General features: G+C 46.2%; 1 protein-coding gene across 2 annotated transcripts in view; it reads left to right on the top strand.

Annotated features, from left to right (window-relative positions):
* Nucleotides 1–16633, top strand: part of kirrel3l (kirre like nephrin family adhesion molecule 3, like) — a 31207-nt gene extending 14574 nt beyond the window's left edge. Inside the window, exons 2-15 of one of the 2 annotated variants that reach the window (XM_010789685.1) lie at nucleotides 4914–5069; nucleotides 5705–5854; nucleotides 7749–7906; nucleotides 9258–9408; nucleotides 9572–9677; nucleotides 9989–10137; nucleotides 10235–10362; nucleotides 11472–11598; nucleotides 11749–11849; nucleotides 12578–12776; nucleotides 13598–13705; nucleotides 13911–14020; nucleotides 14181–14270; nucleotides 14390–16633. In XM_010789685.1, the coding sequence (XP_010787987.1) occupies nucleotides 4914–5069; nucleotides 5705–5854; nucleotides 7749–7906; nucleotides 9258–9408; nucleotides 9572–9677; nucleotides 9989–10137; nucleotides 10235–10362; nucleotides 11472–11598; nucleotides 11749–11849; nucleotides 12578–12776; nucleotides 13598–13705; nucleotides 13911–14020; nucleotides 14181–14270; nucleotides 14390–14884 (2228 nt within the window). In that variant the 3' untranslated portion in view covers nucleotides 14885–16633. Of the gene's footprint in view, nucleotides 1–4913; nucleotides 5070–5704; nucleotides 5855–7748; nucleotides 7907–9257; nucleotides 9409–9571; nucleotides 9678–9988; nucleotides 10138–10234; nucleotides 10363–11471; nucleotides 11599–11748; nucleotides 11850–12577; nucleotides 12777–13597; nucleotides 13718–13910; nucleotides 14021–14180; nucleotides 14271–14389 lie in introns of both variants that reach the window. The other variant, XM_010789684.1, reaches the window with a different exon arrangement.
* The last annotated feature ends 211 nt before the right edge of the window (nucleotides 16634–16844 follow it).

Raw genomic sequence — 16844 nt, 5'->3', positions numbered from 1 at the left:
GGGGGGGTTTAAAAGCTGTGCTAGAATTATACTCAAGAGAGATGCTTGTGCCCACTACAAACCCTAAAGATATGGAAGTGTAATGGTAAGGGTGTGTGTGTGTGTGTGTGTGTGTGTGTGTGTGTGTGTGTGTGTGTGTGTGTGTGGGGACACAGCATTAGAATGAGGGTATTTATGGCACATTGTCGGGCACTGCAGCACAGTGACTGCGTGAACCATTCACATCCACACACACTGACTATGTCACATCAGCACTCTTGGTCTCCCCCCCCCAGAGCCTCCTCCTTTTTCCCTCCCTTTTTTCTCCTCCTTGTATGCATACCACTCTATTACTCTATCCACTGCATCTGCTGTAGCAGGTACCCGGGGAGAAACTCTGCTGCTGCTCGCCCATGCGATCAGCCTGACTGCTGCCCTGATGTGTGCAGTGCCCTATTCCAGCGGAGAAAAAGCTTGTGGTGACAGCCTCGGAGACAGACTGATTACAGCGTTCCATCAATCCCCTCTCATGGTCCGCTCCTTTGCAATTGGAAGCTGACAGGAGCCCACTTTTTCCATTTTTACCTTACCTCTGTTTTTCCGGTCTTTCCAACATGTAGTGGCCTTCTTTTTTTTCTGTTGTTCCCCTTACCCTGCTTGCTTGAGTATTGTGTTGACAAGCTGACACAAACCCCTGTGATTTTCACACCAGGGATGCAGGGAGCAGGAGAAAGGGGGCAGGGGATACAAGGTGGAGGAGAGGAAGAGATGGGGATGGAAAGTGCAAGGGGAGAGACTGGCAGGAGATGACAGCTGACACGGAAAAAAGTGGAGCGATGGCAGAAAGAGCCATGTAGAAAGCAAATCAACAATTAGTAACACCTTACATAACACTCAAAGGGGGCCTGCTAGGCATTGATTTCAGGGATCACGGATCACTGACTGTAGACATTTGAGTGATCAACAGAGGAATGAGAGGATGGATTTTGGATTGTAGAGGAATGGTAGAGAATGCCCAGGGTGGGGGGGCATCAGCTGAGGGGGGAGGGGTTTGGGTGGATGAGCGGGTCCACTCTCTAAAAAAAGGGTCCATGTCTGAGCCAATATGTTCACAATGGAATAACGGCTGAAAGGAAAGGCTAGGAGGATTAAACTCGGGCAAAACAGCTCTTAAAAAGCTGTTAGACTGCAATTTGGGCACAAAAAACACAGAATGGGAAAAAGATAGTGAGAGTCGGTGGGTGGGAGTGCAGCTGGAATGCATATGGGAGAGAAAGGATTGAATGGAGGCCGGGACACATGAAGGTATGAGAGAAGAGACCATCTGCAGAGCCACAAGCTGAGGCTGTTTGCAATGGTCCAAGTACAAAAAACAAAAAGGAGGTTCATCACACAAGCAGTGCATGTGTTGGGTGCCACGCTGCAACGAGTTGGTGGGTGGTATCTGTTGTTAGTCCTCTTCAAGCTCTCAGAAGTTCTGTAGGAGTCGTGGTAATGAGCTTAGTAGCCAGATCAAACATGAGATGGGTGCAGGGTCCCCTTTGGGACATACTCTTTGGTTCAGCTACCTCAGCACAACTATCTGTTTGCACACACACACACACACACACACACACACACACACACACACACACACTTCCATATCCAATCTAATTCTATCAAGGCAGATGTCCAGTGGTGGACGGATCATTGCTGACATCTGTCCATCTCTTCCTGATCCTTCCTGATGTGGATGTATCTCTATCAGCTCAGATGAGGGGGAGAGAGAGTGCAGGCAGCATCGGGGCAAGGCAAAGCTCTTAAATAGGTTGCGTCCAAGTCTGAGAGGCTGTTTTGCACTTAAGTCCGACCATGTGACAGCAAAGTCACTGTGTCAAAGTAACTGCTAAATGTGCCCTCCGGTGCCTGACAAGTCGCTTTCCATATTAACACTGCCCCACCCTCCACTCATTCACACATTCAGATGCTTACACCCACATGTACACAGAAATAGCACAACTTAAGACACAAACACACGCGCGCACGCACACACACACACACACACACTGAGCTCACACAGGCGGGCAGAAACGAACACACACACACAAACTTAGCCCCATGTGCATCCAGCAGCGTGAAATGATATTCCATTTTGAGAAATCCGGATTAAAATGTATCAGGCCAAATGTGTTTTGACCTTGTTACTGGGGGATGGAAAAGTGCTCATACACACATAGACACAGCGAAGGTAAGAAACCAAGTAAATGTTGATGTAATTTGTCGTGATGAGAACTTGGAAATCCAAATTGTGGCTGCCTTTAAAGTAACATTAAGCACACCGCATGTGGTACAATTAATCTATGCCGCACATACTTACCTGCGTAAGAACGACATGGTAAATAACTCACATCTACCGCAGGAATGTGGGATTTCAAGGGGATTCATATCTTTCTTTTCAAATGCGATTCAGTTGCAGCCAACAGACTCCCTATTTTAAGTATAGAGAAAACACTAAAAGTGATGGCGTTGTGGTGTTTGTGTACATCAGCACACCAAGAACGAGCCTCCTCACACCCACAGCTACTTCTTCTGCCTGCCTCTCCTCCATGGTTCCTTTGTCTGGTTCTGTTCCTCCCTCTCTCCCCGTCAGAAATGTATTCATGTAATTAAGCTGCTAATACACCGTCAACGAATTGTCTAATTCAGCAAGGAGGAATTAAAGGAATCTGGCATGAGTCATTAGCCAGTCGAGATGTTCTGTTGAGCATTTTCAATAAGGGATCTGGAGAGCAATGAATCACTCATGTGGTGTGAAGACATTCGCTACAGCACATACTCTGCACTCTATATTTGTACGCCTGCAATTGTATGCCTGTGCGCGTGACGTTAATTGCCATATGTGAGCATGAGAAATTGTATGTGGGTGAGGTAAAGAGAAACAATTCAGTGCATGTAATCCATCCAAACAATAAACCAATGCGGAGAATTATTACCCATTGTAAACATTTAGATACTCTGGGCAAGATAGTTAATTGCAATCAATGTTTGTACTGTTGCAAATACAAAGAGTAAAATCCCTAACCTGCTATGCAAGGGGAGGCATATAAAAACGCTCATCAGAGCACAATGTTAGGGACAGGCAGGCAGACTGTGAAAACAGAATTGTTTAAGGTATGATGGGAAAATGCCAGCCTTCGCTAAACGCCTAATAGCCTGAGCTAGAAGACGTTTCACTTCTCATTGACGCTCTCAAATTGGCCTCTTTTGATCCACAGTGCGTGACACATAAACAGCTACCTGTTTGCACCCACAGCTCAATAGGCTTTCCAGGCACTTTGGTAACAGGGAGACATTATTTGAGAACTAACATGCATTGTTCTCTGTTATTTTTTCCCTGTTTAGCTATCTATTATCATCTCTTTTGGCCCAGATGGAGAATCAGAAAGAGTGGGCGCATGTGAAAATTGTTTTTTGAGGCGGTTGTTGAAAACCACAGCGGTTGTGTAATCCATGGAGAACTCACGTTCCTGATGAACTCACTGTTTGGCGGCTTTAATTGTGCTGTTGGGTAACAGAGACAGAGGGTGCAAAGGGAGAGGGGGGGGGCGAGGGGCAGGGTTCAGTCCATGGTGCACCCCGAGATGAAGTGGATAATTGAGTGCAGAATAAACACTGCCAACAACCTCGGAAGCCCCCCTTTCAAAAAGAAAGAAAAAAACTTGAGAGAATAGAGCAAGAAATAGGGGGGGGAGAGAAAAGGGGTGAGGGAGAGAGAAAATCCCAGCTACCCTCTGGGGGGAAAAGCTGCTATTGAAAAGCTATTAAACTTGCATTTAGCAGGATTGATTGGAAATGAAGAGGCCTATTAAAAGAGAGGGACAAGGGGACAATAGCGCGTCTCTGGCCGCCGTATGTTGCCCTCCTTTCAGCAGCTTTCTTTGCTTGGGGGGGAGGAGCCCTGTCTGTTTAAGCGCTCCCACCAAGAGAAGCAGTTCAGGGGGGGCTTAGCACTGCCTGAATAGAACCCTCTTTATCTTCCTCCGTCCCCCTTCCCTTCCATTCTCCTCTCGCTGAAGCAACAAAGAAAGAGAGAAGGAAAATGAGGGAAGGTTTTTTTTTTAGTCTTCTTCCCGACTCAAACAGACACCCCACTTAGATAACCAACCAACTGCCTCTCCCTCTCCTCCTACCTTCCCCTACGGATTAGTTACCTCTGGAGTCTTTCCATCTTCCCCTGCCAGTAGGGTTTGTAATACTCAATCTTTAGCATAGTGGCACAAACAGTTGGAGCCGTGGATCCGTATTCACGCAGCGTTTCTGTATGCGTGTGGAGGCAGGCCAGCCAATCCAGTGAGACCGTGTGCCGTGGTTAAACACAGCAGCAGAATGGCGGCAGGTGTCTCCACTGACTTTCAGCAGGCTCAAACGAATGGTTCCCCTGGGAACTTTAATGGAGTTTTGATTGTTTAACATCCATTTTTACAAAAAGCACACTGAAAGAGTGGCAGATTTGTCCCCTCAGAAATGTGTTTGCTTCATGTCAGCGAGCATATAACCATATGGTCTCGAGAAGAAGTTAAATAACTTATGAAGCGCATCTGACTCTTCCTCTTAGAAGCCAAATTTATAGAGAAAATAAATAATATTTTCACACATGTCGGTCTTGTCTTTTCTCTCAGCAAGTACCATGAAAACAAGAGTGAGCAGACTAGTTCATGGCAGTCTGCCCTTTTTCATTTTCACACCACTTACAATGCGAGTTTTATTTTTCTCATACTACATCTTTGCTGGCACTGCAGAAGTGTACTCATGTTCTTGTAAAATGCCTATGTACCAATTCACTTGCTAGCTATTTGGTGATCTTCTCTATGAAATGTTCAATTACCAATCATGAAAATAATATTTCTAAAATACTTTTTATTAACATCTCTATGATTTTCTTTCTGTTTTTACAGCAGCCACCCAAGCAGCCTACTTCTCTCAGCAGCCCCAGGACCAGGTGGTTGTATCCGGCCAGTCGGTGACTTTACCCTGTGTCATCGTGGGTTATCGGGGAATGGTACAATGGACCAAAGATGGTCTGGCACTAGGTGGAGAGAGAGACCTACCAGGTATTATCACTGACCTCTTATTTCTCCCTTTCCTTTCTCACCCGCTTTCTGTGTTTTTATTGCTCTCTCTGTCTCTGTCTGTCTTGCCACGATCAATGCCAGGTCTCATTAGAAACCAAGTCCGTCTGTGTCGACCGCTGGAGTTTTACGCAAATTAATGTTTAGAGAACAATGTACTGCAGACAGGTCGGCTAACAGCTGCACACACCGAACTTTAATTTGTTGTTTAGCATTTTAAGGGTCTCGTAGGAAGGTAGATAATCAATTGGCTTTTGTCACACGCTGACATTTAAATGTGTGGCTGACTACAGAGAAGGTGGAGAGGCTTCCTCTTGACCTTAGCCACCCCATCTTTATTGTGTCTGTCTTTAAAGGACAGGCTCCTCATGCAGCAGCCTTCTCACGTGTTGCATTCCCAGCCTCACGCTGCTCTACAGTATAACACAGCGGCTCAATGCCTGGCTCAGTGAGGTGCTGCTTGCTTTCATATGTGTCTTAAAGAGCCATGCCACATTTCTCTTGCCTTTGTTCAGCACACAAGTCTGTTCATTTTTATGGTCCTTTCATAATGTGTTTGTTGTTGTTGTGTGGTTTTGTTTGTCTCTGACTCTATTCTCTGTGCTGGCTTCACGCAGGCTGGACGCGCTATTCCTTAATGGGCGACCCGCTATCAGGCGAGCACAGCTTGATGATCGATTCGGTAGACTTGGCGGATGACGCAGTGTATGAGTGTCAGGCTACGCAGGCGGGACTGCGCTCCCACCGAGCCAAGCTCACTGTACTAGGTAAGATACACAGCTCATGCATGATCCTCACAGCAGGCCCTCGTGCCAAGGCCTACAGGCTGGCAGCGCTTGGGAACAATCAGGGGAGTGTCTTCATCACAAAACACAGAAACATGTAGGCTAATAAGTACAATATGTACTTGTGTATAATGTACAATACCCAAAAATATATTCACATTTAAAAACACAACTTAACATACACTTTACTCATGTAAAGAAACTCCTTCCTTTTCTAAACAACTTCTCTATCACCATTAAAGATAAGCCCGCTGTACATTTTGTTTCCTGGTTTAAATCATGTCCTGATAGTATAATTCAAACCGAGCCACGCTCAGCCGAGAGATTTATCTAGAAAAAAGGAAACCCCTCTGCTCTCAGTAGCGATAATCAAGACTGTGGACGTCTAGGATAATGTGATTGCTGCAGTCACAAATGACTTGCGTAGCCGCTTGAAAGTCAGGGTCTGCACAGTTAGCACATTTTACAGTGAGCCACAACATTTGTCAACCGCAAGGCAGTTTTACATTAACATGATGTGAGTGATCTACTTCTTCACACAGACGCTCAGAGGTGGGGGGTGGGGGGCGGGGGATTAAGGGCCGTATCTTATGGGAATTGGAATCGGCAAAGCACTGCTGGCATCTGGTGGCATGCAAAGGAACATCACTCCATTCATGTTTCCCGTGAATTGTCCATACAGTATACACCTACACACAAGAACCATACGAAAAGAGGGAAAATAAACATGATGGCACAGCTTGCTACAACAATGTGCAACACTGAATCTGTATGTCGCCATTAAGGTGTGGATTCAAAGTTCTCAAGGGGGACGTGGGCAAAGCTTGGGTTGCCATGGAAAGGCAAGCAGATTGTGATCAAAAGTGGTACATTTCAACTAAATGATGAGATTTAGAGTTCACCTGTGTTTATCAGCCCACCTTCCTGGGTCTAGAGTAACTGTCGGCACAAAGCACAGCTCTGACCACATGCCCACACACGGCCGTACACGACCCATGTGGAGGCAGTAACAGAAGTTGATGAAACTTCCACTTTTACATTTAATGCACTCTGAAAAACCAAGGCTGCTGGATCATGAACAATATATGCATTTCATAAATATATAAAAAGGAAATCAAGTGCATCGGTCAGGAACCTCAGGTTTATGTTTATGCTTGCACATAAGAGTGTTAAATAGAGAAGGTGGTTTTTCTATGCACGTGCCAATATGTGTGTGTGTGTGTAAATCAATGTGGCCAGATGAGACCAAAGCAACCCTGCACAGTCAAAGGAGTCAACGGCAGGAGTGCAGTCAGGGGAATCGGCATGGAAATTAAAATCACCTAGCATTCGGATTCCATTAGTGTCCGTGCCGCGGCAGCGGAAGGACCTCTGACAATTCAGATACACACAGTGAAATTGGTTCGGTGGAGGGAGCGAGAAAGGCCAGCACAAACCCCATGTTTACGCCTTCTCATATTGGTTGGGGAGATAGACGCCTTCATCAGGGGTGGCACGCTTGGCTTGCCAGTGATGCGTGCGAAACCATGCAAATAAATGAACAAATAAGCAATTCAGTTGAAACATCACTCTGCAACAGTCAGAGCAAATAGAGTAAAAATGCTAGTCCCAAGAAAGGAAATAAATATGGTTGAGTCTGTTTTTCTACGAAATGACAACTGTTCTCTGCCATCTCTCCTATCTGAAACTACACCTTGTTAAACAGACACATGGCCATAAGATGATATTGTTTGCCTCTTTTGCTGTTGCGAAGTATTTATGCTGTGCTAAGAGCAACAGCAACTCAATAACAGTATGACTTCAGTGTGGCTCTACGCTGGCCTGGAGCTGTAATGAGTTTTTTTGTTTTGAGTGGTATGTTTGTTTTTCTTTACAGTTCCTCCTGCAGACCCTGTGGTGGAGGGCGGCCCTGTTGTACGTCTTAAGGCCCACACACCACACAATCTCACCTGCAGAGCCTCAGGAGCCAAACCTGCTGCCGAGATCACCTGGTACAGAGATGGAGAGGTCATGGAGACGGCAATTTATTCCAAGGTACAGTGAGAACACATACATGCCCAGCATTATCATTCAATCACTAACACCCACACAGTATTACAACACATATCAGCAGGCAGAAATACATGCAAAGCTTCTCAAAACAGAAGTATTTTTCTCACAGGTTTTTTGTTTCTATCACCACCCTTCTCTCTCACAATTTGTTCGCTCACTCTCTGCAGTCCCCCTCCCATTTTCACTCATGCCTGACCCAACCTCCCACCCCACCTCTCCTCCTTCCCCCCTCCCTCCCTCCCTCCCTTACCCCCTTTGCTCGCTAATGCAGCGACACTACAGCATAACTGGAGCATGCCAAAGCTCAGACAGGCATGAGTGTTTCATACAGTAGAGTTTCTGCAGAGAAGAAATCCCCCACAACAATGCAGAAACACAATGGGGATGCGCCGGAGCGTGAGCCAGCCACGGCTGGGAAAGTGTCACATTTTTCATGCTCTCTGACCACGCTAAACGACGCTAAACGCCACATTTAAGGAGGCGAGAGCCTGGAGTGAGAAAGGAGGGAAAGAGATTGGAGGAGGGAGGGAGGGAGGGAGGGAGGGAGGGAGGAAAAGAAGAAAAAAAAGATATATATATAGTGTTAATTAGTGAGATAGCTTTATGAAAAACAGCATTTCTAACATTAAATGTGACTGGGGGCAGAGAAAGCGTAGTCCTAGTGAGGGGTGGTGACAGGCAGGGAGGTGATTTGATCTAGCATAAGAGTGCATTTTGTGTCTCTGGCTGAGGAATGAAAGCTGGCGTCCATTGATTTGAGAGTCCAGGGAAATGACTAAGCTTGCACTCTTCCTAAGATGTGTGACACCCAAAAAAAAAGACACACAGGCACCTTGGCCGTCACAGTTTGTTTGTGTGGTGTGTGTATGGGTGTGTGTGTGCGTGTGTATTTGTGTGGGTGCGTGTGTGTGTGAGGAAGAGAGGGAGATAGCGGTGAGCCATATCCTCAGAATCTACACCTTTCCTCACTTAGGAGTATTGATTTCGGTGAGCAGTAAATAGATTTTAAAAGATGATGACAAACAAGGAGCGCTGACGGGGAACACTCTCAGAAATGTGGGAACAGCACAATATCCCCCGCTGCACCATAAAATATATGATTTAACTGCCATGCCAAAGAACGGGACGGCAATTCCAACGCCTTACCCCTGAAAATATAAGACCTGCAGTGTCATAGAGATATTCCTGAAGTAGTGTGATCACGAATGGCAAGCGACTTGCTTTTGCAGCTGATGTTAAGTTCTACTCAATTGTAAGAGTCTTTCTTTAAAAAGGCACAGAATGTTAACTGTTGCTCCGGCATCCATATAACAGTGTTTGTGTAACTCTACAGACAATGATGGAGGATGGAAAGAAGGAGTCAGCTGTCAGCATGCTCCCAATTGTCCCTGAGGACAGTGATTCTGGGCGCACCTACACCTGCAGGGTCCTTAACCCAGCTGCTCCCGCTGGAAGACAGACATCCATCACTATCAATGTTCAGCGTGAGTGTCCCGGCAACAGCAAACACCAACATATTTGTGAATGCCGTGTGCAGCGATCAGTAAAGCACATTTAATTCTGTCGCAGTATTAAAAGGTGAACGGTGCCAACACGATGGCTGAATCCAATTTGTGTCAGTAACATGAAGGTTTTTCCATCCAACAGACCCTCCTTCAGTGACTCTATCAGTGCAGCCGCAGACTGTGACCGAGGGAGCCAAGGTCCTCTTCATCTGCTCTGCTTCAGCCAATCCTGAAATCACCGGATACAGGTATCCATCCTGCATTTCTTCCCTCTTGTGCTGCCACCATACATGCAGAGCCAGCAGTCTTAAGATGATGATGCTGCACAATCGCACCATATTTCAAGGCATTATTTGCTGCCAACCAGAGTAAAAATGTCATCCAAAGAAAGCAGCACAATGTGTGGTAGATTCATTGGGTAGAATGTGCTGCTTGATTGACAGCGTTTAATTATGATTGACACAAGCCATGAATCGGCTAATAGCCACTTTGCTACGCATGGCTTAGTATCTTCCCTGAACTAATGCGGCTGTATAATGTGATTATTCATCTGTCCCAGGTGGTCAAAAGGAGGAGTTCCCATCTCTGAAGCAAATGGGGACAGCCTTGAGGTGACGGTGGACTACTCTTACTTCACAGACCCCGTCTCCTGCGAGGTGTCTAACTCTGTGGGCAGCACCAATGTCAGCACGCTGGTCGATGTCCAATGTGAGTTTAATATATACAGTGTGGTGTAATTTCTCGAGGTATATGATTTGTAAAAGCAGTTTTATTATTGATTGTAACTGACTGTTGTTCACCCCAGTTGGCCCCAGACTAATGTCGGAGCCAAAGCCGATGACTGTGGATATGGGGATGGACGCAGCCTTTACTTGTGCTTGGACTGGTAACCCTCCTCTGACCCTGGCCTGGACCAAGCAGGGCTCCAGCGTGGTAAGGCAACAAACACTAGTCGCCACTTTAACTTAACGCTTCAACACCATCCCTCCAGAGAGAGGCATTCACTTAAGGCCTTGAGGCGCGAATCCCTCACACATTTCCCCACAATCCTGAATCCTTAACACCTCCTCTCTCCACGCTCCCCGAGGGGCAAAGCCTCTGGCAGGAATCTGTCTGTCCACTGACAGATTCATACAGCATAATCAAGGCACATGTCATAACTCTTATTAACAGATCAATCAATCTGTGGTTCTAGAAGAATGTGACTTAAACTCTTAGAGCAGCCTTAGACGTTAAAAAGGGCTGACGTCACTGCACTTCAATATTTCCTAAAAGTCCATTTCCGTAGGTGGAACAAATTGGACATTTCCACCTACGCTTTACATCATTCTGGTAAGAGTCTTTCATTGGGGACATCCCATAGGAGCGTCTCTCCTGGCGACTAATATAATTCCTGAGGCGATGCTAGAGTAACCACCCTCCCCCCCAAGCAAAGATTGCTGTGGGATGGCGTAAGCGATAGTCATCTCAGAGGGTGAACACTTTCAGGCACTCTGAGTGGAAACGCAGGCATTTTTCTAATCCACCCACTGCCACTGTCCCTCACACAGTAATGGATTAATTGGGTTACTCCATAAGTGAAATAAAAAATTGGAGAGAGTGTGGGGGGGGGGGGGGTGTAGAGAGGAAGGAGGACGGAGTGGGGGTAAATGGATTAATCACAGCTTGATGGAATGACAGGATCAATGAGCTAAAGAGTGAGTGAGTGTAGCAGCTCCAAAGGCTAGGGCCCACTCGCACCATAGTGCTCTCTGTTCTGTCCCCACTGTTTAATTACAACAATCTCCCCAGCAGCACGGTCACTCAGCGGTGGCTGGAGTGCTTAATGCTGTGATTAAAGCTGTTCACAATGAAATTAAACTCAAACCACCAGCATTTGTTACAATGGTCAGCCCACCTCTGTGCTGCCTCCACAATGAGTTAGCCACCGATAAAGGTCCAGGTTTTTCTTTTTGTCTGCCTATTCTCCCCACCACCTCGCTCTTTCTCACTCCTTCTCTCTCCGACACTCTTCTCACTTGTCTATCTGAATTCCTCACCAGGTCCTCAGTAATGGCAACACCTTGCAGCTGAAGGCTGTTACCCAGGAGGATGCTGGAACATACATCTGCAAGGCCATCGTACCCCGGATAGGAGTAGGAGAGAGAGATGTCACTCTGACCGTTAATGGTGAGTGGCTTTTCGGAGTATCCACCGTGGGTTCTAATGTTTTTTCACTGATGTGATGATTAAATAGCATCACAATTGATGAAAATTTTGCATCGGGCAGTATTTTTTTTTAATTTGTATGTTCTGCTCGTTCTTTCTTCCTCACACCAGGCCCACCGATCATCACAGTGGACGCCACGCAGCACGCTGTCAAGCACTCCAAGGGCAAGCTGGAGTGCAGAGTGGAAAGCAGCCCCCCACCTGATAAGATTGTAAGATTTGTCTTGCGTGTCGTTCACTTGTTCACTTGTGAGCTTGCATACTTTGCACCCCCCCACCCCCCATAAGAGACATCAGTCGGCGCAGCTTTACCCCTGACCTCACCTTCACACCTTTGCAGCCAACACGTCTCCACTTCACTCGCTAGCCGACACACACACACACACACACACACACACACACACACACACACACACACACACACACACACACACACACACACACACACACACACACACACACACTGTAATTGCTCCGACATTGACTGTAGAGACATTGGAGTTGGGCGAGCTGTGGGAGACCGGCTTCCTGCAGGTTTCAGCCAAACCGCATTCAATTAGCGGCCCAAGAGGCATCACTAGGCTGACCCTATTGAACTGCTGAACGTACGCTGGGCTGAGAGAGGATAATGAGGGTGTGAAGAGGAGTGAGAGAAAGGTGCCCTGCTGGCCCTGCGCAGGAGACGGCAGAGAGGAGCCTTATTTCATAGTGCAGCTACCTAAACCCTCCTCAGGCCTCACCTGCAGGGCAGACGTGGGAGGCAGCTTAAACATGAGCGTGTGAGCTGTGTCAGCCACGTAGCACGTTAGCGGTCGAGAACAGAGAGAGAATCTGGTGTTCAGTCAGCGGCAGGCCAGGATCTGACGATAAACAGGCCTCTGCACACTTCATAGACAAGTGACTTACTCCCAGTTGTCTTTTCTCATTCTCCTCTCAACAGGTGTGGACCTTCGGAGACGTGAGCCTGTCCTCTGGTTCCTCCGGACGTTACTCAGTGCAGACAGTCGCCGGTGACCATGGAGTGCTGTCCACCCTGGTGCTGTCTGAGACTTTGGCGCAGGATTTCCAGCTGCGCTACAACTGCACCGCCTGGAACCGCTTCGGCACCGACACCGCCCTGGTCACACTGAAGGAGCAAGGTACAGAAAAAAAAGAGTAATAACCCCCACTAGAGCCCTCCGCAGAATTTACAGTGATCCTCTCAATCCTTGCTGCGAAGGGGGCCAGATTAGGCGACAGCAGTACTCCCGTCTCGTGCTTATCTTAATTATACTCCTCCAAATCGATATGATTTAATCAGCAGATGGTTCCTTTAATGAATATGTTTGCCCCATAACGTAGATATTGATTGGGGGCAAAAGTCAATTAGAGGAAGCCACATGCATTTGCGGTTGGGCTCGTATTCTCTATCACTGTCCCAGAGCCAAGTTAAGCATCTAAGGCTGCAGCCCTCTTTTAAGTGATCTTAAAATAAGCTAGTAGTACTACTCCACTGTGCTAGTGGAAGCCTTTGTTGCAGCAGACACCAAAAATAAGGTCCTCGCCAGCAATTTACATCAACGTAGCCGAGTGGGGTCCCTGGAGAAATGGACGGCGGTATCTCCTGGAATCTCTAATTAGATTACTGTCTGTTGCTTCATTGCATGTCAGGCCGTGTTACCCTTCTTTCAGAGAGATTATAGACAATAGCCCGGCTGAGGGATGCCAGATTGCCCGCATGAGTATATGCTAGCTATCAGCGGGCAGGGGGCTTACCGCAGATGAATTGATATAGGCGCTGACGTTGCCGGGATTAGCAGGACAAATGAAGGGATCTCTTTATTTCTTTTTGCTCTGATCTGTACGTTCTTGACATTGACACTTATGTTCTACTATCTCTCCTGTCAACCCTCCTCTTCTCCTGACAACTATCTACTCCCCCCCACCCCACTCTTTTCCTCTATTCCTGTTCTTGTTACAGAAGCCCTGCCGATGTTGATAATTGTGGGGGGAGCAGTAGGTGGAGGCTGTGTCCTGCTCATCTGTGTCATTACTCTGGTCTCCCTCTGCTGCAGGCACACAGGCAAAGGTGAGCTCAATGGTTAGTATGGGCGAGAGGGTCAACAGCCAATTCTTCAAATCTAACACAATCGAGTCTTTGTCATTTGTGTGCTGAAAATGTAACAGTTTTTGTTACATTTGTTTGCCGTTTCACCCTGTAATAAATGGGTTTTAAATTGTAATGGAGAAGTCTGCTCGTTTACTAAAGCTACTCTTCTTTTTAATCCTTGCAGGTAAAAGGTGCACTCGTCTATCCAAGAGTGACATCAGAGTTCAGATTGTTCATAGTGATCACAACGCTACACGTGGCAATGATGATGAAGAAGATGTCAAAGAGCCAATGGTACATTTCTTTGAGCACCGTCTTTGTATTCCACATAGATATCTCTATTGATGGAAAATTCACAGCAACACCGTACTGCTCCGACTTTGTTTTGTTCTTATTCAAGTGAGGTCATGCTCATCTAAATAATTCTTCAAAAAACTCTCGGTTTTTCCCTCAGGCACCAAACAGCAGCGAGTCTCCTGGGACGTCGCGCACAGAACACAGCGACCTCCTGGAAGAGGAGGAGGATGAGAGATCGGACATCAAGGTACAACTGAAAAAACAGTCTTAAAGAAACACTCTCAAAACAGCGAGAATGCGTTCTTTTCATCATTAATGCATAAAACCGAACCATGCAGAGTTCATGATTTATCTTCATTCTCATAGGACCCCACCAATGGCTACTATAATGTCCATGGTAACGAGGACCGCCACATCCGCAGCAGTGGGTTCTCTGAATATGTGCCCAACACTCGGCCAGTCTACACTCCATCGCAGCTGCCCTCCCCCAGCCCTATATACGGTCAGCATGGCACCCAGCCTCGTGTCTATGACTTCTCCCACCGGTACGCCACCACCACAGCGGGCAGGACGGCGTATGAACAGCAGCAGGCTGCCCAGCAACAGCCCACCCAGCCAGCTAGCATTTACCCCACTGACCCCGCCTACAGTGGCTCTGCTTACCTACCACCCGCCACCTATGGCCGCGCCTTCACCAGCTACGTTAAGCCAGCTTCCTATGAGAAGGTGGATGCGTACGACCAATCAGATCAGGCCAGCAAGGTGTCCAGCTCGTCTCGCTTCTCTTATGCCTCTTCGCAAGTATCCTCCCAGCAGTCTGACTATGGCCGGCCTTCACAACGTATGCAGACGCATGTCTGATTGGACAAAATATTTTGAAAAAGAAGAACACAGGAGCAGTGAGTCGATAACCATTGTCACCTCCACATTCAAGTGTGGCTGGACTAACATGAACAGAGACTTACTTAACTCGGACGTTCCTTCAAGGACATGTTTGGACAGTATATGGAGGGAGCCATATGATTTATGTTGGTTATTGGATAACCAACCTTTATTTGTTGTGTTGGATGACGGGATCTACAAAAATGCTGACTGTAGAACTCCTGAGCTGGAGATTTCAGCAGATTGTGATGTTCAAGTCAGAGTTATGATTACAGTGTGATACCTCACCAGGTAATGCCTACATAATGGCCACCCAAACCTGTGGAGATATTCTGTCAGTGCAAGGGCCAACTAGAAAATAAATGAAATACATCTCCTGAATTTGGGTGGCCAAAATGACTGGGGTAGCTGTTTACCTGCCTTTCAGAGTCTACTGAACTATGAAATGTGACCTCTTAAATACTGAAAGAAGACATTACAAGCGAAGACATTACGAGGTTCAAAAAAGCTGATATGAAAGACCTACTGTTGTCTGTCATTTGGTGTTTTGTTGGCATGCGAAAGAAATTCTAAGCACATTTGTGTCGATCATTCACAAAAGGCTGAGCTATCCACAGAGAAAGACAAACTATTCTGCACAACAGGCTAGCTCTACTGACCAACAAGTGCTACGGGCACTGTAGAAGTTTAATCAGTGGTGGAATACTTCTGGCCTGAGCTGTATTCCTGAATCTTCTTCTGATTTTAACCCTAACACGTTGGATAGCATTGTTGCTTACCGGTGGAGAAGGAGAAAGAAGAGAATGTGTATTTTAGCCATCATTGTAATGGAGGGCTATTTGTTAACTGTGTTGTACCAAGATGGACACGATAAGGCCATGAAAACCCAAAGATGGTGATAATTGTATGGGGGAAAACTGGGGCTGAAGCCTGCTGTCCATTCCCTGGTACTGTTTCTGATTGTTAAAATGAAGACGAGGCTGATACTCGAACAATCAAAAGTGGTGGTTTGCAGAATGGGGGCAATCTTGATCTTGAAATAAACTTGAATGCAGCGTCATCTTCAGCAGACTCAGTTGGGGAAAGACATGTAAGGTTGTCCTAATGTGGACCATACACTTGTTTTACATCTCAATCAAATTGTCTCAATGTTTACAAGAAACAGTACTACCCTGAAACACTTAATGATCTGTACAAATGGCTGAGCCCATACTTTCTCTCTGTTGCATGCAAATGATGTGTCTAGTGAAAATCTTCAGCGTTTATATTCATGTCCATTTCATGTTTGAGACATTGGTTTCTGCACCTGGCCCAGTTGCATTCCACTTCCTGGATGTTTCAGTATGGACGCCTGTACTGCCATTTGTCTAAAAAGCTGTTACCAGGCAGCCTGATGAGAACAAATGTCACAAGTAAGGAGGAAAACATCATCGCTTGTCTTTATTTTTATATTTTATATAAGCCTTAATGTACAGCGTGTAAGCTGCTCTATTGTAAAGTATCTTTATATACATATGTATCTTTCTTGGTTGATTTATTTTGTTCCACAGAATTTCTTCTCTAAGTTGTTCATCAATCATTGAATGCAGTTACTATGCTTTTTTTTGGAACAACTAATTGCCATGTGTTTGTTCATTCTTTTAATAATGTATTAAGACTTTATTTGGTGATAATGAGCTATCGTTGCTTGTACCTTTGTACACATATTTATATTTAAATAAAACCATTTCCGATAAACAACTGGCTGGTGTGAATCCTGAGAGTTAATCAGCCTGCCGAGGAGCTTCGGTGGGCATGGGGAACAGCGACAAAACAAAGCTTCCCATGTAGCAACAATGATGAATACATAAATTAGCAGCACTGTCTATGTTGATTTTCCTATTCCCCCAGCGGTGCGCTGCTTTTAATGAAGACAGATGAGATGGTGGAACCCCCACTG

Source organism: Notothenia coriiceps, unplaced genomic scaffold, assembly GCF_000735185.1.
Source record: "Notothenia coriiceps isolate Sejong01 unplaced genomic scaffold, NC01 NC01_scaffold00033176, whole genome shotgun sequence".
Classification (NCBI taxonomy): domain Eukaryota; kingdom Metazoa; phylum Chordata; class Actinopteri; order Perciformes; family Nototheniidae; genus Notothenia; species Notothenia coriiceps.
Note: the sequence above shows the minus strand (reverse complement) of the source record. Positions and strands in the feature narration are given on the sequence as shown.